Source organism: Panthera onca, chromosome B1 (assembly GCF_046562875.1).
Source record: "Panthera onca isolate mPanOnc1 chromosome B1, mPanOnc1 haplotype 2, whole genome shotgun sequence".
Taxonomy (NCBI): domain Eukaryota; kingdom Metazoa; phylum Chordata; class Mammalia; order Carnivora; family Felidae; genus Panthera; species Panthera onca.
The window spans coordinates 119,699,334-119,725,229 of record NC_138342.1 but is presented as its reverse complement, the minus strand read 5'-3'; the positions used below and the strand labels follow the sequence as shown (position 1 = coordinate 119,725,229).

The 25,896-nt window shown below is 41.8% G+C and overlaps 1 protein-coding gene across 2 annotated transcripts in view; it reads left to right on the top strand.

The window, feature by feature from the left end:
• Positions 1 to 25,896, top strand: part of RNF150 (ring finger protein 150) — a 293,201-nt gene that overhangs the window by 201,546 nt on the left and 65,759 nt on the right. For both annotated transcript variants that reach the window (XM_060654117.3, XM_060654116.3), the window contains exons 5-6: positions 50 to 146; positions 6,986 to 7,196. In XM_060654117.3, coding sequence (XP_060510100.1) covers positions 50 to 146; positions 6,986 to 7,196 — 308 coding nt within the window. The remainder of the gene's footprint in view (positions 1 to 49; positions 147 to 6,985; positions 7,197 to 25,896) is intronic.

Genomic DNA, 25,896 nt, shown 5'->3' with positions numbered 1-25,896 from the left:
GTAGTCTGTGTGGTTACTGCCACTCTAAGATGTATGGTTCTCATTGCAGGCATCTTTTCCACAAGTCCTGTGTTGACCCCTGGCTTCTAGACCATCGCACCTGCCCCATGTGCAAGATGAACATTCTTAAAGCCCTAGGGATCCCGGTAAGCACAGCACAGCCTACAGCATCGTAATATGTGTCTTTCTGCATCACCCCCCAAGCAGGGAGAAAACATCACACCTGGATTTTCTATGACCCCCCTCATCTTCCTGGCAGAGCCGTCATCTGCTGAGGCCCCAAGAGAACACCCATGTCTGAAACATTTCTCTTCTCACTTTTTCTCACTCTGAGAACATCGCGGCCCTCTCACCACGTCCGTGTCAGCTCCTAAGCTTCTCATCTAGGCTGCAGGGTGCGAGTACAGGCAGGACACAGCAGAGGCTGGACGGCCCGGTTGCACACTGATCGCCTCCTGTGTCATCACTTATTTACTGTCAGTAAGGAGGTCTGCGTGCCTCACTTTCCGATGTTGCCCTACAACCACTGGGTAGCACCATGCCTAGCTTTCACTGGAAAGGAGCTCTTCCGGACAATGGGAGGAAAGGACAGCCACTGGGAACCTGGCCCAGAGCCTCTGCTCAACTCAGATCTCTGCAGAGACCTTGAGTGAACAGGAAACCAGAGCCAGAGCTGCTTCATTCTGACACTACCATCCAGCTGGTGCCCTCTGTCATATGTTTATAAAATTGAGCCTCTCCCCCAGTGCAAAGAGAATCCCACCAGCTGGCCGGTTTGATGCTCCAGGGAAGGACTTTCCCAGGATTGTATTAAAGTGAGCCCCACGAGCTGGTGGTTGGTGAGGCACCAGCTGCTGTGGTGAGGGCAGGAAGCAAGCCAGGCCACCAAATCCAAGGGCTGCACAGAGATGTGAGAAAAACATAGGCGCTGTCTAAAAGAAGCTAGACAAACAGGGTACAGAGATCAACCTCCCCCCCACCCCCGCCCGCCGGCCCCTCCACTTGGCTGCAACCTCTCTGTTGTCACTTCTCACTACTGATGGCAGAGAGCAAAGAGAATGTTAATGGTCCCAAGATGTCACTGAAGAAGAAAGGATCAGATCAAATATCAAAGGCTTCCTTTAATGCCAAAATGCTAATTATGCCAGGACTATCAGAGGGGCTCTGTTGGAGAGGGCACACCTGAAGCATTATGAGGTCATGCATTGGCTGGAGAATTTTCTACCCTGTACCAGCTGCCTCGATGCAAGCTGTATGCTGTGTATCGTGGTTGACACACCAAACGCAAATCGGCTTGTGTGACTATAGCTGCGAGCTAGATTCTGAAAGGCAATGCATCACATTTTCAGGCCAGAGTTGTAAATGCACAATGCATTCAAGGTAAAAATCAATTACAGTGAACATGAAATATGAGTAAGAGCCCATCATCTCTACCAGATACTAGGAGCCTAGAAAATCGAACGCAGGGTTTGCACTGTTCAACCAGTTCATGCAAGGGAGATGGGAAATGTATGTATGTGTGTGCTTGCATATGTGTATGTTATCTTTAGTCTCCAGAACCTTTAGAATACTCACAATTCAAGGTAGACAGTCACATTATTTGACCCAGTTTCTAATGCTCAGGATATTTTCAAAGCTCCTAAATGTTGATCCCAGTGCTTCTTGGTCAGGACAGTGAAACCGAACCACCCCTGGTGGTTACGTTTCGAACTAAATAGCATTTGACTTCAGACTTCTCCAGAGGAGGTACGACTTCTTCAGAAGCTACTTGAGAATGAGTTGACGATACAAATACTGTTTTCAAAATAGAACTATTGGGTGGCCTTTGGGCTTATTTCCAAAATTAAAAACATTTTAACTTTTAGCAGTTGGGCATTTTGTACATGGTTTCATGCTCACCAAGTACGGGTAGGATTTTACTCAGCACACTTGACTTCCAGAAAAATAAACATTGGCAGCATCTTTTGGATTTTGCCAAGGATTCATAAAGGCTAGCTGCACAGGAACATGACACGCATCTGAGCTTGCCCCAGAGAACAGAACATCCTCCAGAAAGAAGAAGGCATGTGGGCCAGTTCTCAGGAACCACCAAAGCATATGGCTACCCTCATGCCTCCCCAAGGTTTCTCTGGTCGTGTCCTAGAGGATGATACTGAAGTCTGGATCTGGGAGGAATTGGGGATGTTGTTTCACTCCATGCTTCACCACTGGGTAGCACCATGCCTAAACCATACCAAAAAGATGATGTTTTATTGCATTCATATAACTTTCCATGTCACTGGGCAAGTTCACAGCCTTCTCACTTAGTAAACACTTCAGCTAACCGAAGCCCTCTTTATGCAGCTTAAAGATATTGTTGTATAATTTTTTTTTCTAAATTCCTTATACTCTATTCTTAATCAAGGAAAATTGAAAAGAGCTTGTCAGTCTCTAACAATTAGTCCCTAGTGGTTCTTATCTCTGTATCCCTTTCGTATAATGAGTGTTCAGTAAACGTCTGTGGCATTGTTGCCCCTCAGAGCCAGAAGGCTGTCAGTTACAGAATCATATTTATGAAATTCAGTCTGGTCTCCTTTGGACAGTGTCCACTCACCACTCATTACTTGGTTGTAATCTTGGTCAACTAAATGGTCCAGATACAGGCAGGAAGGGTTTTTTTTTTTTTTTTTTTGGTTTGTTTCTGGTTTTTGTTTTTAACTGAGTATCCTTGTGGCTGCCTCTGCTATAAGGCACACCACACATAAGCCGAAAGCTGAGAGCTGGGGACATTTTCACCTTGTAAAGTGGATTTCTCTAAAATGAGCTAAAGAATGAAAGCACAGCTTGTGGATCATGAAATTCCCATTATAGTGGGCATCTTTTTTTTCTTTTTTACAATATTTTGTCAAGAGAAATAAGATACAGAACTGAAAAGGAGGGAGGCCTTCATTGTCAGAAGTGTTTTCATCCCTTTATCTACACAACAGATCTGCACCCTCGTTTCTCTCCAGTCAGTTCTAGGCGAGTCTTTGTAGAACGACAGAATGCAGATCTCAGTGAGTACTCCTCTGAGGTACCATATCACCCAGGCCATTCATATCCCAGCAGTGAACACCTTCTATCGCTATTGTCCTGATATAAATAGCATGATAGTTAGTGAAGAGAAAATTCCACGTAGCTGGGGTATTCCCATGTTCCTGACTTCTAGAGGTTGGTTTATTTGAGTGGTTTCTCCCATGCTAACCTGAATTTGAATACCTATGCAATGTTCACTTGCAGATTGTATTTGAGATCTTCTGCTAAACATTATGACTGTAATTTCTCTTCGAGGTATATAAATTGGATCCCTTTTCAAAAACATTCTTCTCTTGGATGAACCACTTAGAGTAGATATAAACTGTGAGTTTCTGTAATGTTTGGTCTATGAAATATTATACCTAAGCCAAATTATTCATGCCCGCGACCATTAACAGTCTCACTGAGCTAATTAGCTCTTTCTCTTTCCCGCTTCTGTTAAAAATATAATACCGTTCCTCCTAGTGCACAAAATAAAAGGGAACACTCTGCTTCAAAATTAATAACTTTTTTTAAAAAAAGAAAAGACATAAAATGAAGAAACAAAATCAACAGGCGAAGTCAACATTTTGAAAACTATGTCAGTGGTTACCGCAGATGTGATTGCATTCAGATGCCCATGGAGGAAAGACCAACCAGCACAGTATGCTCATTGTGAAATCCTTTCGTCCCTGACACCGCCCCCCCCCCCATACAATTGGTTTTGCTTATAAGCGTTTTTATATAGTGTAGGGGAGAGAAAAAAGATACTTTCCCTTCTACCCGTCTAGGTTCTCTAGCAGGGGCCCTATAAATGAGACCGGTAAAAGATAGACAAGAGAAAAACAACCAGACGTTTATTAACATGTGCACTGCACAAGCACATGGGAGCACTTAGGGATGAGTAACTCAAAGGGGTGGGCAGAACTTGGACATACAGAGCATCTTCACAAAAGAACAAACTTTAACAGAAGTGACCAAAGGACCTTGAGTTTCTCGGGCAGCAAATTCTGGGAAAGTACATATATGAGGGAAACTAATGGCAGAGAAGGGCATATTAGTGAGGTGTGTTATTACAGATCCATTTTGGTGTCAACTCCCAGTCTCTGGTGATCAGAATGTTCTTCTCTTCCTGGTACAGGGAGGGGGGCCACCTTTATAAAATGTCCTACATTTAGGCAGATGGGAGGAGGGCAGAGAACATTTCTTTACCTGCTTCTTCTCAACTGTCTTCAGCGCAAAATAATCCTTATGCCAACAGCACATTTTGGGGTGGCATATTCTGGTATTCTTGAATAATATACCTTACCTTCACACAGAACTTGACAGTTTTTAAAGCATTTTCTCAAATCCTCCCTTAACTGATCTAGGACAGATAGTAACATTCCCAGCTTTTCATGGTAGTAAACTGAGACACTGATAAAATATTCAAATCGACATTTACTGAGCACCTTGTAATTGTCAGACACTATATGAGGGCTTGGAAATTAAGATCAACGTAATGTAGTTGTTTCACTTTAAAAAGCTCGTGTCTCACTTTTATCTGGAATCTAAAAAACTAAACTCCTAGAAACAAAGAACAGACTGGTAGTTGCCAGAGGTTGGGGGTTGGGGGGTGGGGGTGAAATGGGTGAAGGTGGCCAAATTATAAAGCAATCCTGGGGATGTAACATACAGCATGGTGACTGTAGTTAACAATCCTGTTTTGTCTATTTGAAAGTTACCAAGAGAGTAGATCTTAAAAGTTCTCATCACACACGAAAAAAACCTTGCAACTCTATGAGGTAATGGATGTTGGCTAAACTTAGGTGTTAATCATTTTGCAGTCTATATGTATATCAAATCATTCTGTCATACACCTAAACTGATGGAATGTTACATATCAATTATATTTGAATGAAGCTGGGGGGAGAAAGCTTGTGAACTAGTAGAGTAAGACAGAGACAAGCACAGTTACAAATAAACCACAACACAGGGAGAGATACCTACAAAGTATTACAGTATCCAACATGCTACCTGGGAGGGAACAGTACTTAGAAAAGGTTATGGTTGGCCTGGGAATTGAAGGATGCTTACGAGTTCACGACAGTCAGGTTGAGACCTTGGGATGGGGAAGGCAATGGGGGTGATTGGGACTGATCAGAGGAACAGCATAAGCTATAGCACTGAGATAGGGAATATATGGTATTCTGTGTTTCCAAAGGCTAAGGTGAGGCCAGAAGAGCTGGCTGCCATGAGGCTGTAGAAAGCCTGTTTTGCCCTATTCAGGAGCTTATAATTTATTCTCTAAGAGAAAAGAGGGATCAGGGCACCCCGAGGGTGGCTCAGTTGGTTACGCGTTTGAATCTTGACCTCAGCTCAGGTCTATACCTCAGAGTTCAAGCCCGTGTCTGGCTCAGTGCTGGTTATGAAGCCTACTTAAAAAAAGAAGAAGAAGAATCAGACTTGTGTTTTGTTTTGTTTTAAAGACTGCTGTGTTGAGAAAGTAGAGAATGGAATATACCAGGGAAGAAACTGTAATGGAAGAAAAGGTAATGGGGAGAGAAAATTCCTAATATAGCTTATGTCGCTATCTCTAAATTTAAAAAATATGGTGGGTTGGTCATTCAGTGCACTGACTTTTATAAGTTGAGTTCCAGTGAATTGGCTCACTTCTAACAGAGACAGAGAGGTGAAATAAAGAGAGAATACAGAGAAAGAGGGAATGAGCTGAATTTGAAATTTTTGTGAGATTGGAAATTTCCAACTGGCTATTGGAAACACAGGTGTGGAGCTTGAGAGACTGGCTTAAGAGTAGAAAATCAGGACAAGAGTCCCCTGCTTTGGATTGCTTGCTTTGTGCTCCCAGTGAGTCCAGGAATTATGGATTTTCCCTTTGATCTTTGAACACAGTATAGTCATTATGATGTTAATACAGTCAATGCCAATCCAGAATTTTCCTCACCTAATCCCTCCCATCCTGATCTGTATCCACTGAGATATGTCAAGCAAAAATTCTTAGTATTTCTTAAGACCAGATTTCTGCAACACCATCTTTTTAAAATAATTTTTATGAGTTTGGGTAGAGGCATAACAACTGAAAATCATTTTAAAAGCTGTTTTTGGAGGAGATATAAATATATTCAATATCATTTCAAACAGCAGAACTAAGACCAAAGAGAAAAACCTACAAAGAGATTTTGCCCAAAGATAGCATAGTCTAACAAAGGCTGGCCAACACAGGTTGTCTTGCAAAGTAGAGAGCTCCCCATTTCTGTGTTGTTCAAGTGGGGGCTGTCAGACATCTGGGGATGAGGGGCCTGGAGGGACAGAAGTCTTGCAATGATTGGATAATCAAATTAAATGATTTCACCCTAGTTTTATGATTCTAAAATTTTAATTAAGATTTGATCAACATATGATCGATTTGCACATTAAGTAAATAGGGCATTTTTTACAGCTGGTTTTGGCTTATGTTTAACCACCATCATAACAAAAATACCCTGTGCTTTTGTGTGTATCTCTAATAAACAATTCACCATGAGTCAGATTCTGTGCCCCCTCTCTACTCTCCTGTCATCAGTGCATTTAGGAACAATGTGTGGGTCTTTGGGGGTAATTATCAGCAGTCAGCTACTTTCTATATGAGGAGTAAACAGTATATACAAGGAAAGGTAATCATCATAAATAAATATTATGTCCCCCCCAAGTATTATATTAATATATGAATATTGTTTCTCCTGGAATTGAAACGTTATATCTAGATCTAAACAGAAACTTTGGAAAGGAAATTTTGGAAGATGTTTTCATGTTAATTGCAGAAACTATAGTAGAATATATTTTTTTAAGTGATTCAGGAGGAAAACAGTAAAGAACTCGGTTTTCCACTGAAACAAAATATTTAGGCTGTAAACATTTCATCTCTAACTGGATGACAAACACTAAGGAGAGATCCTTTTCTCCTCATTATCAGCCCAATGCTGACTGCATGGACGACTTGCCCACTGACTTCGAGGGATCTCTGGGAGGCCCACCCACCAACCAGATCACGGGCGCAAGCGACACGACTGTAAACGAAAGTTCAGTCACTTTGGACCCTGCTGTCCGGACGGTGGGAGCCTTGCAGGTGGTCCCGGATACCGATCCTACCCCGCAGGAAGGAGAAGTCATCTTCACTACTAACAGTAAGTCCTGCTCCTTTCCAAAGTGCCATAGTCCACAGAGCTGTTGCCACGTGGGAATTACAAAAAGACACTTTTCCTCAAGAAGGAAAAAAAAAAAAAAAACAAGTATAATATTGCCAGGCTAAACAGTCATACCTGATAGGCCTTTAGAAGCCCGGTGCTTTCCAAAGCCAACATGGCTGACAGCAGACCTGGCTGGGCATCTGGCCTTGCCCGAACACGGACACCTCTGCACACGCGAAAGCATTGCCTGTCCTAGCCCCGTGGTACCTGAAGTGGGCAGGGAGGTGGCTCTGGTCTCTGAGAGTGATGAAAAAAGCAGCTACAGGGGATGCTTAGCAAGACAGGATAGGGCACAACCCTGCTCACTTTGCGTGTGTGTGTGTGTGTGTGTGTGTGTGTGTGTATGTGTGTGTGAGAAAGAGAGAGAGAGAGAGAGAGAGAGAAAGAGAGTGCCCTCCTGAGTGGCCATATGAGCTGCATGCAGGAGACTGCCCTCTCCTGTTTTGCAGGTGTCAGATGTAAATGCCATTTCCTTTAGATGGCTGCTTTTAAAGTACAACCTAATCCCCAAACACAGTGGCATATTAAACTATCTTTGGGATTCCTTCCCTGTCTTCTGCATATACTCTAACTACTGTTCTATTTGATGGTAGTCATAAAATTATTAAAAAGCTGTGTTAGCATCAAGATCGAAGCTAAAACCTAAAGTATCTGCTCTTCAGTCTTACACAGCAGAGATAAAAGCTTCAGGAGTTCTAAGAAAATCAGCATGCTACAAATTAATGTCGGTTCAAGGTTTAAAGGGTGGGTGGATATTGAGATTTTAAAATAAGGTGTATTATCTCTCTTGGTAGAAGTAACCTATTTGCTGTAGGAAAATTGGAAATGGAGAAAAGTAGATTAAAGCCTTTTGGGATATTTCCTTTTAAGTTGGTCTCTTTTTTTTTTTTTTTTTTTTTTTTTTTGTTAACATATTTGTGATATTTGTAGAATTTATAAAATCATTCATGCTGAAATGTAAAGAGATGCATTTTCTGATGAAGAAATTAATTTAGACCTTGTTGAAAGATTGAAACATGAAAATAATAAAAAAGAATGAAAAAATCGCTCAGTACCCCACCTAGAAATAATCACTCTTAACATTTTGGTGTATTTCCTGATAGCCTTTTATGATACAGTTGAGACAGTACCATAAGGGTTGAATGTTGAGCATTGTAACTGTGGAACTCCCAGAGGACCTCAGCAGGAAGTAATTTCAAGAGGAACTTGGTGGCAAATATCTGTCCATGCACAGTGTATTACTTTGGTGTGGGTAAGAATTTTAAGTTTGAAAACCTGACCTTAGAGGCATAATGACCTTAATATTGAAACAATGATCATTAAACACTACAAGTCCTTCAAGACAAATTTCCAATCCCTTTGTTTTGAAGGTCTACGGAAGTGCTGTCCCATATTAATACAATGTAAGTCACATATGTAATTTCAAGTGTTCTATAGTCACGGTAGAAAAATAGGTTAAGTTCGTTTTAGTCATGTATTTTATTTAACCCAATGTACTCAATATTTTGCAGTCTTTCTTTTGTATTAACTCCTCAAAGTCCGGTGTGTGTTTTACATTTACGGTGCATCTCGGTTTGAACCAGCCACGTTTCAAGTGCTTAGGAGCCACATGTGGCTAATGGTTACTAGACTGATGAGCACAGATCTAGAATACTAGTCATTTAGGGATAGAAGAACCTTAAAAATAATTTAAGCTTTACCATGATAAACTTCTCATTTTTAATTGTGGCCCAGAAGAGTAAGTGACTGATGTGGGTCAAACAGTAAGTTCCCGGAGGTTCCGGAAGATGGCGGCGTAGGAGGACGCGGGGCTCACAGCGCGTCCTGCCGATCACTTAGATTCCACCTACACCTACCTAAAGAACCCAGAAAACCGCCAGAGGATTAGCAGAACGGAGTCTCCGGAGCCAAGCGCAGATGAGAGGCCCACGGAAGAGGGTAGGAAGGGCGGCGAGGCGGTGCGCGCTCCACGGACTGGCGGGAGGGAGCCGGGGCGGAGGGGCGGCTCGCCGGCCAAGCAGAGCCCCCGAGTCTGGCTGGCAAAAGCGGAGGGGCCGGACAGACTGTGTTCCGACAGCAAGCGCGACTTAGCGTCTGGGAGGTCATAAGTTAACAGCTCTGCTCGGAAAGCGGGAAGGCTGGAGGACAAAGGGAGGGAGAGCTGCTGAGCCCCCGGACGGCAGAGCTCAGCTTGGCGGGGAACAAAGGCGCCAGCGCCATCTCCCCCGCCCATCCCCCAGCCAAAATCCCAAAGGGAACCAGTTCCTGCCAGGGAACTTGCTCGCTCCGCGCAAACACCCAACTCTGTGCTTCTGCGGAGCCAAACCTCCGGCAGCGGATCTGACTCCCTCCCGCTGCCACAGGGCCCCTCCTGAAGTGGATCACCTAAGGAGAAGCGAGCTAAGCCTGCCCCTCCAGCCCCCGTGCACCTTGCCTACCCACCCCAGCTAATACGCCAGATCCCCAGCAACACAAGCCTGGCAGTGTGCAAGTAGCCCAGACGGGACCCGCCACCCCACAGTGAATCCCGCCCCTAGGAGAGGGGAAGAGAAGGCACACACCAGTCTGACTGTGGCCCCAGCAGTGGGCTGGGGGCAGACATCGGGTCGGACTGCGGCCCCGCCCACTAACTCCAATTATACACCACAGCACAGGGGAAGTGCCCTGCAGGTCCTCACCACTCCAGGGACTCTCCAAAATGACCAAACGGAAGAATTCCCCTCAGAAGAATCTCCAGGAAATAACAACAGCTAATGAACTGATCAAAAAGGATTTAAATAATATAACAGAAAGTGAATTTAGAATAATAGTCATAAAATTAATCGCTGGGCTTGAAAACAGTATACAGGACAGCAGAGAATCTCTTGCCACAAAGATCGAGGGACTAAGGAACAGTCATGAGGAGCTGAAAAACGCTTTAAACGAAATGCAAAACAAAATGGAAACCACGACGGCTCGGCTTGAAGAGGCAGAGGAGAGAATAGGTGAACTAGAAGATAAAGTTATGGAGAAAGAGGAAGCTGAAAGAAAGAGAGATAAAAAAATCCAGGAGTATGAGGGGAAAATTAGAGAACTAAGTGATACACTAAAAAGAAATAATATACGCATAATTGGTATCCCAGAGGAGGAAGAGAGAGGGAAAGGTGCTGAAGGGGTACTTGAACAAATTATAGCTGAGAACTTCCCTGAACTGGGGAAGGAAAAAGGCATTGAAATCCAAGAGGCACAGAGAACTCCCTTCAGACGTAACTTGAATCGATCTTCTGCACGACATATCATAGTGAAACTGGCAAAATACAAGGATGAAGAGAAAATTCTGAAAGCAGCAAGGGATAAACGTGCCCTCACATATAAAGGGAGACCTATAAGACTCGTGACTGATCTCTCCTTTGAAACTTGGCAGGCCAGAAAGGCTTGGCACGATATCTACAGTGTGCTAAACAGAAAAAATATGCAGCCGAGAATCCTTTATCCAGCAAGTCTGTCATTTAGAATAGAAGGAGAGATAAAGGTCTTCCCAAACAAACAAAAACTGAAGGAATTTGTCACCACGAAACCAGCCCTACAAGAGATCCTAAGGGGGATCCTGTGAGACAAAGTACCAGAGACATCACTACAAGCATAAAACATACAGACATCACAATGACTCTAAACCCATATCTTTCTATAATAACACTGAATGTAAATGGATTAAATGCGCCAACTAAAAGACATAGGGTATCAGAATGGATAAAAAAACAAGACCCATCTATTTGCTGTCTACAAGAGACTCATTTTAGATCTGAGGACACCTTTAGATTGAGAGTGAGGGGATGGAGAACTATTTATCATGCTCCTGGAAGCCAAAAGAAAGCTGGAGTAGCCATACTTATATCAGACAAACTAGACTTTAAATTAAAGGCTGTAACAAGAGATGAAGAAGGGCATTATATAATAATAACAGGGTCTATCCATCAGGAAGAGCTAACTATTATAAATGTCTATGCGCCAAATACCCGAGCCCCCAGATACATAAAACAATTACTCATAAACATAAGCAACCTTATTGATAAGAATGTGGTCATTGCAGGGGACTTTAACACCCCACTTACAGAAATGGATAGATCATCTAGACACACAGTCAATAAAGAAACAAGGGCCCTGAATGATACATTGGATCAGATGGACTTGACAGATATATTTAGAACTCTGCATCCCAAAGCAACAGAATATACTTTCTTCTCGAGTGCACATGGAACATTCTCCAAGATAGATCATATACTGGGTCACAAAACAGCCCTTCATAAGTTTACAAGAATTGAAATTATACCATGCATACTTTCAGACCACAATGCTATGAAGCTTGAAATCAACCACAGGAAAAAGTCTGGAAAACCTCCAAAAGCATGGAGGTTAAAGAACACCCTACTAACGAATGAGTGGGTCAACCAGGCAATTAGAGAAGAAATTAAAAAATATATGGAAACAAACGAAAATGAAAATACAACAATCCAAACGCTTTGGGATGCAGCGAAGGCAGTCCTGAGAGGAAAATACATTGCAATCCAGGCCTATCTCAAGAAACAAGAAAAATCCCAAATACAAAATCTAACAGCACACCTAAAGGAAATAGAAGCAGAACAGCAAAGGCAGCCTAAACCCAGCAGAAGAAGAGAAATAATAAAGATCAGAGCAGAAATAAACAATATAGAATCTAAAAAAACTGTAGAGCAGATCAACGAAACCAAGAGTTGGTTTTTTGAAAAAATAAACAAAATTGACAAACCTCTAGCCAGGCTTCTCAAAAAGAAAAGGGAGATGACCCAAATAGATAAAATCATGAATGAAAATGGAATGATTACAACCAATCCCTCAGAGATACAAACAATTATCAGGGAATACTATGAAAAATTATATGCCAGCAAATTGGACAACCTGGAAGAAATGGACAAATTTCTAAACACCCACACTCTTCCAAAACTCAATCAGGAGGAAATAGAAAGCTTGAACAGACCCATAACCAGCGAAGAAATTGAATCGGTTATCAAAAATCTCCCAACAAATAAGAGTCCAGGACCAGATGGCTTCCCAGGGGAGTTCTACCAGACATTTAAAGCAGAGATAATACCTATCCTTCTCAAGCTATTCCAAAAAAGAGAAAGGGAAGGAAAACTTCCAGACTCATTCTATGAAGCCAGTATTACTTTGATTCCTAAACCAGACAGAGACCCAGTAAAAAAAGAGAACTACAGGCCAATATCCCTGATGAATATGGATGCAAAAATTCTTAATAAGATACTAGCAAATCGAATTCAACAGCATATAAAAAGAATTATTCACCATGATCAAGTGGGATTCATTCCTGGGATGCAGGGCTGGTTCAACATTCGCAAATCGATCAACGTGATACATCACATTAACAAAAAAAAGAGAAGAACCATATGATCCTGTCAATCGATGCAGAAAAGGCCTTTGACAAAATCCAGCACCCTTTCTTAATAAAAACCCTTGAGAAAGTCGGGATAGAAGGAACATACTTAAAGATCATAAAGGCCATTTATGAAAAGCCCACAGCTAACATCATCCTCAACGGGGAAAAACTGAGAGCTTTTTCCCTGAGATCAGGAACACGACAGGGATGCCCACTCTCACCGCTGTTGTTTAATATAGTGCTGGAAGTTCTAGCATCAGAAATCAGACAACAAAAGGAAATCAAAGGCATCAGAATTGGCAAAGATGAAGTCAAGCTTTCGCTTTTTGCAGATGACATGATATTATACATGGAAAATCCGATAGACTCCACCAAAAGTCTGCTAGAACTGATACATGAATTCAGCAAAGTTGCAGGATACAAAATCAATGTGCAGAAATCAGTTGCATTCTTATACGCTAACAATGAAGCAACAGAAAGACAAATGAAGAAACTGATCCCATTCACAATTGCACCAAGAAGCATAAAATACCTAGGAATAAATCTAACCAAAGATGTAAAAGATCTGTATGCTGAAAACTATAGAAAGCTTATGCAGGTAATTGAAGAAGATATAAAGAAATGGAAAGACATTCCCTGCTTATGGATTGGAAGAATAAATATTGTCAAAATGTCAATACTACCCAAAGCTATCGACACATTCAATGCAATCCCAATCAAAATTGCACCAGCATTCTTCTCGAAACTAGAACAAGCGATCCTAAAATTCATATGGAACCACAAAAGGCCCCGAATAGCCAAAGTAATTTTGAAGAAGAAGACCAAAGCAGGAGGCATCACAATCCCAGACTTTAGCCTCTACTACAAAGCTGTCATCATCAAGACAGCATGGTATTGGCATAAAAACAGACACATAGACCAATGGAATAGAATAGAAACCCCAGAACTAGACCCACAAACGTATGGCCAATTCATCTTTGACAAAGCAGGAAAGAACATCCAATGGAAAAAAGACAGTCTCTTTAACAAATGGTGCTGGGAGAACTGGACAGCAACATGCAGAAGGTTGAAACTAGACCACTTTCTCACACCATTCACAAAAATAAACTCAAAATGGATAAAGGACCTGAATGTGAGACAGGAAACCATCAAAACCTTAGAGGAGAAAGCAGGAAAAGACCTCTCTGACCTCAGCCATAGCAATCTCTTACTCGGCACATCCCCAAAGGCAAGGGAATTAAAAGCAAAAGTGAATTACTGGGACCTTATGAAGATAAAAAGCTTCTGCACAGCAAAGGAAACAACCAACAAAACTAAAAGGCAACCAACGGAATGGGAAAAGATATTTGCAAATGACACATCGGACAAAGGGCTAGTATCCAAAATCTATAAAGAGCTCACCAAACCCCACACCCGAAAAACAAATAACCCAGTGAAGCAATGGGCAGAAAACATGAATAGACACTTCTCTAAAGAAGACATCCGGATGGCCAACAGGCACATGAAAAGATGTTCAACGTCGCTCCTTATCAGGGAAATACAAATCAAAACCACACTCAGATACCACCTCACGCCAGTCAGAGTGGCCAAAATGAAGAAATCAGGAGACTATAGATGCTGGAGAGGATGTGGAGAAACAGGAACCCTCTTGCACTGTTGGTGGGAATGCAAATTGGTGCAGCCGCTCTGGAAAGCAGTGTGGAGGTTCCTCAGAAAATTAAAAATAGACCTACCCTATGACCCAGCAATAGCACTGCTAGGAATTTATCCAAGGGATACAGGAGTACTGATGCATAGGGGCACCTGTACCCCAATGTTTATAGCAGCACTCTCAACAATAGCCAAATTATGGAAAGAGCCTAAATGTCCATCAACTGATGAATGGATAAAGAAATTGTGGTTTATATACACAATGGAATACTACGTGGCAATGAGAAAAAATGAAATATGGTCTTTTGTAGCAACATGGATGGAACTGGAGAGTGTGATGCTAAGTGAAATAAGCCATACAGAGAAAGACAGATACCATATGGTTTCACTCTTATGTGGATCCTGAGAAACATAACAGAAACCCATGGGGGAGGGGAAGGGAAAAAAAAAAAAAAGAGGTTAGAGTGGGAGAGAGCCAAAGCATAAGAGACTGTTAAAAACTGAGAACAAACTGAGGGTTGATGGGGGGTGGGAGGGAGGGCAGGGTGGGTGATGGGTATTGAGGAGGGCACCTTTTGGGATGAGCACTGGGTGTTGTATGGAAACCAATTTGACAGTAAATTTCATATATTAAAAAATAAAAATAAAAAAAAAAAGAATAAACATTTTTGAAAATAAAAAAAAAACAAAAAACAGTAAGTTCCCTTTTCAGAGTACAAGATTGGCCCATAATTTTTCCATTTACATCTTGGATTACCATCGGACATTTCGCTGTTCATTGTCTAGGTGAACTATATTGGAAGGCCAGATAAAATTTTGCTAGCAGTCAAAACCATTGAAGACATGAGCTTTTCTCGAGCCCATAAGAAGAACCAAATCAAGGGGTGCCTGGGTGGCTCAGTTGGTTAAGCATCTGACTCTTGATTTCGGCTCAGGTCATGATCTCATGGTCATGTGATTGAACCCTGCATCAGGCTCCACATTGAGGGTGGAGCTTGCTTGGGATTCTCTCCTTCCCTCTCTCTCTGCTCCCTCCCTGCTCTCACTCTCTCTCTCTCTAAACAAACAAACAAACAAACATTTTTTTAAAAAGAACCACCAAATCAAAAATGGATCATTTTCCTTTCCATAAAATATTATTTCATTTTCAAGAAAAAAAGTGTCATCTGTGAGATTCCTTGTTTTTAAAAGTGGATACATACTTCATACATCTCCATAAAGCCCAGATGACAAATGAGAAGGCATGGTTTGTGGGCTAAAATACATCCAAAAATGAAATACAGAATCATGGTCTATACCCACATAATTAATAATCCCTAAACTGTTTTTGCCTATAATAGGCTGAGTGTTTAGGTCATACCAGGCATTTAGTAGAAGTGTAGAAGCAGGGAGCGCCTCCTGTTCCCAACAGAAGGAAAAATGCCAGGTCATTTCAAAGCAAGATACTGGTAAATATGAAGGGAAAAGAGGCCTGAGGCCACATTTGTGGTCGGAAGACTTAATGGTATAGGTGAATACGGCTAGAGATCTCAGTCTCACAGTACAAACACTGAGTTTATTCTCAAAATAGTTTTGCTGGGCCATTTATTTCTGACTAGTTTTCTTTATTGGGATTTAACAGAATATTCCAAACAGAGTCATTCTGATTAGGTATTAATTGTTTTATATCATTAACCAGCTGTAGATTCCTTAAGGAGCAAACCCTGTGCTGTATACAAGTCTGGAAATTTCCTAGTGCCCTAACTCAAATAAATAATCCATAGATGAACAAACACAAATGTCTGAATAAATGGGTGAAAAGATTCAAGTTCTCATCAACCCTGTTATAACCAACCCTAATGCTGCCTAAAAATAACATGGATGGAGAATTAAGTGTAGTTGCAAATCACAAATAAATAATCCAGTGGAGGTTGGACCTAACTTTTCTTCACATCATCCTTTCCCACCTCAGATCTCTACAGACCCAGAAAATTACTAGAAGATGAGGAAATAACAGTAGCTAACAAATACGTCACACCACCTGTGCACCAGGCACCCTTTTTAGCCCTTTATATATACAACAACCCTACGAGGTAAATATTATTTTTATTGTCATTTTACTGATGCAGAAGTGGAGGCACAGAGAGATAAAAGTAACCGACCCAGGGTCCTAACTAGTGGAAGGTGGAGGTGGAATTCAAAGGAGTCTCTAGTTCCAGACCCCCATGCTTAGCTACGCTATGGTCAGAGTGTGAACAAAGGGAGAAAATAAACACAGTCACTCGCACCCTTCTCATTTATTTATTCCTTTTCTCCATCTTGCTGAATCTCTGAAAGGCCAGAAATGTGTGTGTTCTTACATGATCTTCATCCCTACCTCTTTTCTTCCTTTCTGGCAAATGGTGTGTGGTTCATCAAAGGCACGTCAAAGTCATGTCAGTGCTCAAGGCGGGGAAAGCATAGAATAGATTGCCTTTAGAGTGAAGAGGGAAAAATCTGGCATTAAAGGATCATCTCCAGTTTTCAGGAAAGGCAAAAAAGAGAAGCATTCACACAGCAAAGGAAACCCAGACTCTCTGCAAGTCTGACATTTGGGAGGAAGATGTTCCCATGTGCATTATCTTGAATGTTTCTGACATTCCGCCTTTTAGAACCTCAAATGGCAGTCCCAAATCACAGCGTTTCTCCTGCACCTTAGTGCAAGGGGTCACTTTCTGAATGCTCTGATGTCACTCACCAGTCTTTGTCTGCACCCAAAACAGACATTGCCTTCTGACTCCCCAGGCTGCAAGTTTGGGGATTTGCTTCAGCAGGAAAAAAAGTTCCTGAGGATCAAAGGAAAACAAAGCTAAGCAAACAGCAGTATGTGTTTGCAGACCCCAGAGAGGAGCGAGAGAAAGACACAAAAGGAGAAGATTCTGTTACTCCTCTGCAGAAACATTCAGGACCACTTGACATCTTCTTAGGAGGGTCTGAAACCTTCCCTTAATTTTTAGAGAAGCTGTCCATTTCCCTTCTCAAATCACAACACGACGCAAGCCCTCTAGGACTCTAGGTCATTACCCACTTTGCCACTCCTCCTACCTCCAACTAGAAAAAGTCAGCATTCAGCCCCTGGGGTGAAAAGTGGAGGGTGGGAGGGGTGAGGGAGCTGGGACCTAGAAAGAGACATGAAAATGGACAAAATCAAGACATCCCAAAGCTGCTCCTGTACCTTGTGAGCACATGCCAGAATATGTTTGGCCAGGAGACCTGGTCTTCCGACTTTACAGAAGGAAGCATGAGTTATTATGTACCCGGCTAGTTGAAATGAACTGTGGTATGGGATTCCTCTGGGAAACTTCCTTTACTAACTTTCTATCAACTCAGATCCTTGGGGTAAACAGTGTATCTAATGTATTCAGCAAACATGATTTGTGATGTGTTAAAAATGCATCTTTATTTTTGCTTCACTGCCATTTCATATAATATTCTCCTACCTTGGATGAAAACTCCAGCAGGCCTAGGAATTTTCTGCTCACTTTTAGGTCACTGACACTTCTAAAAGTCCCTTCAGGTCCCAGATACAGACAAATTTTTGTGCAGGGCCCTTTTCCTGGTAATTGCCATGACTCAGGGCAGGAGGACCTCTTGCTTACTCTCAAGGCTTCCCGCAGCCCCTATGCATCCAGCAGTCTGTTTGCAGCCTCAGTCTGTGGAAGTGCCCTTACCCCCCAGGCCTTTTCAGCTAGGTCCCCAGTCCTGCTCTTTCTCCCACGGGGTCATCTCTAGGACACTCACACATCACCTGCCTTGACAGTCCTCTCCAGACCAGCAGCTGTGTCTGACCTCTGACCTCATGCAAGCCATCCGCCTCCTCTATCTACACTCCAAGCAGGAAAGAGACCCGAGTCCATAGTCTTCTTTAGGTTTTCATAGGCTTAAGCCAGTTCTCTTTGAGTCCCACCTACAAGAACATATTTCAGAATCCCCTGCGTGGTTCCCTTACAGTAACCCCTCACTGGGTTTGGTTGTGAGAGGTAGCCCTTCCCCACCCCTTTTGCAAGAGGAGTGGCATTAAACATGACAATACTCTCTCCTCAGACAGTCTCTTTACAGGTTCTCTACCTTCCTCTCCTTCTCTCTCCTCTTTATTATCTCAAAGTGGGGGATGGGGTCAAGAATCATAGAACAGGTTCAGCAATCCCTATCAAAATAACACCAGCATTCTTCACAGAGCTAGAACAAACAATCCTGAAATTTGTATGGAACCAGAAAAGACCCCTAATAACCAAAGCAATCTTGAAAAAGAAAACCAAAGCTGGAGGCATCACAATCCCAGACTTCAAGCTGTATTACAAAGCTGTCATCATCAAGACAGTATGGTACCAGCACAAAAACAGACATAGAGAACCCAGATCAATGGAACAGAATAGAGAACCCAGAAGTGGACCCACAAACGTATGGCCAACTAATCTTTGACAAAGCAGGAAAGAATATCCAATGGAATAAAGACAGTCTCTTCAGCAAATGGTGCTGGAAAAACTGGACAGCGACATGCAGAAAAATGAACCTGGACCACTTTCTTACACCATACACAAAAATAAACTCAAAATGAATGAAAGACCTAAATGTAAGACAGGAAGCCATCAAAATCCTAGAGGAGAAAGCAGGCAAAACCCTCTTTGATTTTGGCCTCAACAACTTCTTACTCAACACATCTCCAGAGGCAAGGGAAACAAAAGCAAAAATGAACTATTGGGACCTCATCAAGCTTCTGCACAGAGGAGACAATCAGCAAAACTAAAAGGCAACCAACGGAATGGGAGAAGATATTTGCAAACGACATATCAGATAAAGGGTTAGTATCCAAAATCTATAAAGAACTTACCAAACTCAACACCCAAAAAATAAATAATCCAGTGAAGAAATGTGCAAAAGACACAAATAGATACTTCTCCAAAGAAGACATCCAGATGGCCAACTGACACATGAAAAAACACTCAACATCACTCATCATCAGGGAAATACAAATCAAAACCACAATGAGATACCACCTTACACCTGTCACAATGGCTAACATTAGCAACTCAGACAACAACAGATGTTGGCGAGGATGCAGAGAAAGAGGATCTCTTTTGCAGTGCTGGTGGGAATGCAAATGATGCAACCACTCTGGAAAACAGTATGGAGGTTCCTCAAAAAATTAAAAATAGAACTACCCTATGACCCAGCAATTGCACTACTAGGTATTTATCCAAGGGATACAGGTGAGCTCTTTCAAAGGGGCATATGCACCCCAATGTTTATAGCAATGCTATCGACAATAGCCAAAGTATGGAAAGAGCCCAAATGTCCATCAACATTTGGATGAATGGATAAAGAAGACGTGGTATATACATACAATGGAGTATTACTCGGCAATCAAAAAGAATGAAATCTTGTCATTTGCAACTACATGGATGGAATTGGAAGGTATTATACTAAGCAAAATTAGTCAGAGAAAGACAAATATCATATGATTTCACTCATATGAGGGATTTAAGATACAAAACAGATGGACATAAGAGAAGGGAAGCAAAAATAATATAAAAACAGGGAGGGAGACAAAAGATAAGAGACTCTTAAATATAGTGAACAAACAGAGGGTTGCTAGAGGGATTGTGGGAAGGGGGATGGGATAAATGGGTAAGGGGCCTTAAGGAATCTACTCTTGAAATCATTTTTGCACTATATGCTAACTAACTTGGATATAAATTTAAAAATTAATTAATAAAAAGAATCATAGAACAGGTTCCCCTTCATATCCATTGTACATCCAGTGGTAGGTGGGGAGCAAAGGGGTGGGTAGAGGTGGGAGAGGGCTTTCTCCCATCTTTGCTGTCCACACCTCTTCAGTAGAAGCAGGCAGGAAGAGTCCCATGACAGTACAAATGAATTAGTTCCCAAACCTCCTAATGATCTTCACTGGAGAACCATATTCTTAGCTCAAAGAGTACCAAACTATGGTCTCTTTTGAAAGAACCTAGACACTTTCTCTTTCTCTCTCTCTCTCTCAAAAAAAATGAATGAACATTAAAGGTTTGTTTTGTTGTTTTTTTTTTTTAAAGGGGCGCCTGGGTGGCTCAGTCGGTTAAGCATCCGACTTTGGCTCAGGTCATGATCTTCCAGTTTGTGGGTTCAAGCCTTGTGTTGGATTCTGTGCTGACAGCTCAGAGCCTGGAGCCTGCTTCAGATTTTGTGTCTCCTTCTCCCTCTGTCCCTCCCCTGCTTGCTCCCTCTCTCTCCCCACCCCTCAAAAAAAATGAATAAACATTAAAAAAAAATTTCTAAAAGACAGAACCTAGAGACAGGTCAGCCTTTTTTGGGAAAAAAATATGCTCATACTCTTCAAAATGCATTCATGAGGCAAAAGTAATTTGCTAAAGCCCAGCTGAAACTGCAGTCTGGGGTGGGGGCAGGGGGAAGAAGCCATTTGTAGAAAAAAAGCCATTAACAGCTACCACTGCAATCACCAGGAGCTCTCTAGGGACACATACTCCATCCTAATTATGGAAAAGAAAACTTCCAAAAAGTTCATTCAGAGACTTGTGTAGAGTCTCTGGAATGATTAGCTTTCTCTGATTTGAGGAACTCAGGATCAACCTCTCTGAGGGTTCTTCATTCCTCAAGCTATATTCTGTTAATATTAGGCCAGAAGTGAAATTCATTCATTTTTTAAAGTTCTTTGTCTACTATTTAGGGAGTAGTTGATGAAGCACTCAGGACATCTGTATTCAGAAGTTTTAAATGCCCCTAGGCTTGCTCTGACCACAGCGTGAATGTGAAAACAAGACAGAATGTACATTCAAGACTTTTCCAGGGAACCCAATTTTGAACCTCTGAGTCAAGACAACTGAGAGAAAAAGGGAAGGTTGGCATGAGCACCACATTTCTGTTTCAAATGTGCAACTACGCTCTGCTATATTTGCAAAGCAGCAATTTCCAGGTTTTATGTGACGGCAAAATATACTGGTGCATCCAGAAATAAACACATCTAGCTAAAGTATTCCAGGGTTTATGAGAGAGGACAAGAGTGAGTAGCCACGTCTGCTTTTTTGACTTGCATCAAAGCCTGGAATGGCAAAGAAGCTACCATAGACTATGGATAAATATGCTGGCTGGAATCAGCAATGAAAATGATCTCCCTTGGTGCCCATAAGATTCACATTAGCCCTGGAAAGATGACTGCTTTGATTTATGAGGATATTCCATTGTGGCAGACAGCAGAATCAGCCAACCATTTAAGAATTTAGACCCACTGTCATCTCTCCTTCAGGAAATAGTTAAGCCACAGTGGACTACTTCTATACAGAATAAAGCATTTGTAGATTACAACACTGTTCCCCGCAGTCATCGCCATGTCTCATCATGTGCCAGGTCTCTGGAGCAACATCACCCCCTTGTTTCTGAATCGTCCAGCTCACCAGCTCAACAACAGCTTCAGCAGAGAGACAGCTGTTCTGAAGAGGAAAGATCTTTGTGATAAGCACAAGCCTTGATCACCAAGTGACCCAGATGGCAACTGTCCAGTCCACAAGCCACCAGATTTTCCGCGATAACATTTCTCCTTGATTAAAAACATTCGCCAATCCAAGAAAGCCCACTCAGGGCCAGGCTCCCAGGGTTTTTCTGTCTTGTGCATCTGGTGCCTCTGACAGGGAGTATGGAGGACCTGTAGGTTTACAAACGGCCTGTGAGAGAATTAATCCATTGAGGCCACAGATATATTGCCCCTTGGAGTACTCAGCCTAGGCATGACACATACCGTCCACTCAGAAGAAACTTGTCTTCTTGAAATGAAGTAACTCAGCCAGCAGACCAAATCCATCCATTTCTGGGAGATTGCCTCAGATGCTCTAAGTTACTCATTGAGAACACCACTTCCAGTTTGATTAATTTCCCCCAATGCTGTCCGGCTTTGGGGAGCTGTTCCAAGAGTGCTGGGGAAAGGGCTGTTGAGCAGACCTGTATTTTGCCAGACACTGTCACACTGAACGTGGATCTCAGCAAGAGGTGGCAGCCGATGGCAGGAAACACAATTGATAGGTCAGCACTTTTTCAATATTTGAGTACCATGAAGGGCAAATAAAAGAACATTTCTCTTTGCATTTCAATTCTAAAACATATCATGAGGAAATTCCATTATTCAGAGATTAAGAAAGCAGGAACAGCTGAAAATGCCTTTTGGATGACATAAGAATTGGCTCTGAAAGTTGGGAGTCTCAGAGTTCTGTAAATCAAAATATTTCAGAAATGAAATTCAGTGGTTCAGAGGGAAAATCAGTAATTACCAGGACATTACTGGAGCTATGCGAGGTAGGATGATATATGGGAAACACCACTAGCTTGAGGCAGGAAATTCGGGCATTAGTCCTGATTTGGCCTCCAATTAGCTGTGTCACCTTGGGCAAGTCACTTAGTCTCTCAGCACTTTCATTGACAATTGAGGAAATGTACTTGTACTAGCAGATGATTGCTAGGATCCTTTCCGGTTCCATAACTCTATGATTAAAGTTATACCCCCTCCTGCTACCCTTCCAAGTCTCACTAAGAAAAGCTCAGTCAAGATCTTGCTTTCTTACTTACAAGCTCTTCTTGCTACCCTCCTCCTTCCAGCACCATGGTGTCCCCCTAGCTCTCTCCCCTCTGCTATATTTCCTGAGACTGTAGAGGGTCTTATGAAATGCAACATCTCCCCATCTTGGAATCAGATGAGCGTTTGGGAAGATGGTGAGTGTAGATGGCTGGAAAAACACTGCCAGAGCCCAGGTGCCCCCAGGAACCTTCTACACAGTGCACCCTGGACTCAGAACGTGACAATTGTCTGCTCACAGAAGCTCTTAAGCACTACTCACCTGGTTGTTTAACAGCCTTTTGTGGTGATTTTTAAAACGATAGTTATGATGGCATGTCATGTCAACCAAAATATTATGCGAAGCTCTTCATTCTGCTTTAATATTGATGCGAGGCAATGAGAAGCAATACTTCGAAAAACACATTGTGTTTCTTCAATTGATAGATGTAGGTATGAAGCCTATATTTATGTATTTATGTGTATATGAATATACAGTTTGGTGTTTAATTCCAATCACTGCATGTATGATTTTTAAATAATTATAATGCTTTTTATTTTTACAGTAGAAACCACATGCATCATTTTCTCTTCTCAGGTAGTAAAAAAAAAAACCAAACCCTGTGACATCCTTTAGAAGTGGTATCATTTCCACTTAACAAACAAGTGAACGTGCTGAGACACAAGTACCACATTCAGAGTTGTTGGTTCCAAATCAAGAAAGAAAATCTCCCTCAATGGACCCCCATTCCAGGGTACGCTACGCTGTGTGACTCCTTTCATGTATCCATCATGTAATTTTAAAGGAAATAACTGATGATCGCCTAAGAATAGCTCCATTTTATCTAAATATTTTAAAACTTGACTCTATTTTATTTGTTATTAAAATATTTAGGTGCCAGATATTTTTATTAAGTATGATTGGTTAACAGGCTGAATGCTAAAAATTAGATTTACCTCTCTATTACTATGAAATTATGAGGCAGAAAAATGTTTTGCAAAGAACCCTTAATTTAATAATTGATGTTATTCTGTTATTAAAGCAATAGGAGTAAGAAATCATAATATCCTCTTTCAAGGAGTTGAGGCCTGCTTTCTCCTGACAGAAAAGAACTCCTTGAATTCAGTGATTGGCCTTCTTCCTAAGGTCTCAAAGCATAATTCGCCCACAGTATCCTGTTCTGCCTTCATAACATTCTTGTGCAGCAGAGGCAAGCAGTAATAGCTATCCAAAAAGGAAGAATTTAAACAGAGGAGCTAAATCGAGTCCCTGCCCTGGCCAAATTGTCTTTCTAATACTGAACCACAGAATTAACACTGGCTCATTGCAGAGAAATGCCAGGAAAGCTCCCTTGTTCCAAACTAATAGTACATAGTTAAAAATCTAGTTAAAACATGCCCATAGGAAGTGGTTGAAAACTCAAGGGCATCAGGACTCATCTTCTTGGTAAAGGAACCATCTGGAGTCAACCCAGGATTTCTGGTTACACATGGAAGATTGAACCCACAGGTTTATCTCTGCTACCTAACAAAGTCCCACCAAAGGGTTTATAAAAGATATAAGCCCACGTGGGCACTAAGAATGGAGAAAAGATTACAACAGACATCAGGTCAACAAATTCTGGGTGACAAGTGAGTGGAAATTCACCTGGCAAAGTGGAGAAAGACGGAATCGAAGTGCCTCCTACGGAAGACGCTGATAAGAAACAAGCAGTTGAGCACTCAGAATCCTGGGGAGGCTCAAGATGTAGGGCACCAGATGCCCAGGAAGATCGGGGTAAGGAGTGGTGCTCAAAAGAAGATCTGGTGATTAACTATGTATAGAACTTTTAGGCCCCCGGATTTCTCCCCCATCCTGAGCCATCTACTGGTGGTCTTAGCCCCATAATAAGGTCCCTTTGCCATTGGCAAGCCCATCCATGCATGCTCAATCAGAGTGCCTCCTTGGTAAGTATGAATGGAGAGCAAGGATGGCTAGACAATTATGAGAATCTAAGAGACAGAGACCACAAGTAAAAACAAAAAGAAATTCCAGGGAAACCAAGATAACTCAGAGCACAGAATTCTGTAGGCTATCATTTGTGTCCTCACAGAGGAGATAATATTGCAACAGATACTGTTGAAACAGATACTGTGAGAAATAGGAATTTTCAGAGAAAGAGAAGAACTGCCAGATATTAAAAAATATAGCAGAGTGAAATTCCCAGAGAATGTTTAAAAGATGAAGTGCTATTTGTCTTGTTAAACTATGTTCTTGGAATGAAAAAAAATGATTTAAAAATTAAATTTAGGGGTGGCTCAGTCGGTTAAGCGTCTGACTTCGGCTCAGGTCATGATCTCCCAGTTTGTGAATTCGAGCCCTGCTTTGGGCTCTGCACTGACAGTGTGGAGCCTGGAGCCTGTTTTGGATTCTGCATCTCCTTTTCTCTCTGCCCCCCGCCCCTCTGTCTCTCTCTCAAAAATAAATAACATAAAAAATTTTTTAAATAAATAAAAATTAAAGTTAAAAGTAAGACAAAACAAAAAGCATCCGTTGACATACCATTGAAGACTGAAATCACTAATTCCACATACATTGTGTGTTAGCATCCCCCCTGCCCACAATGCATTTTCTACCACAATGAAAAGTATGGCCTTGCATGGCATCCTTTGCTTCAGCTAATGTGTATGGTACCAAACTGTTAAGAGGGTTTTCTTTTTGCATGCTACATTTGTGCTATATCTGCAATATACGAGTGTATAGGTCTATCATGTAAATTAATGACTGCAGTTTTTACAATGACATTACTTCCTAGTGCTCAAGCCAGTATATTGGGATTACCTATATTCTTTACACTCTATTTCCCTCTGTAGTGAGACGATCACCAAATGTTCAGTCTGCTTTTTAAATATCTCCCTGTGCCATTTCCCTCCGCCGCTACTGTAACTCAAGACCTTATTGTCTCTTACCTTGATTTTCTCCCCGGCTGCCGTTTCACTCCCTGTTTCTAGTCTCAATATCCACC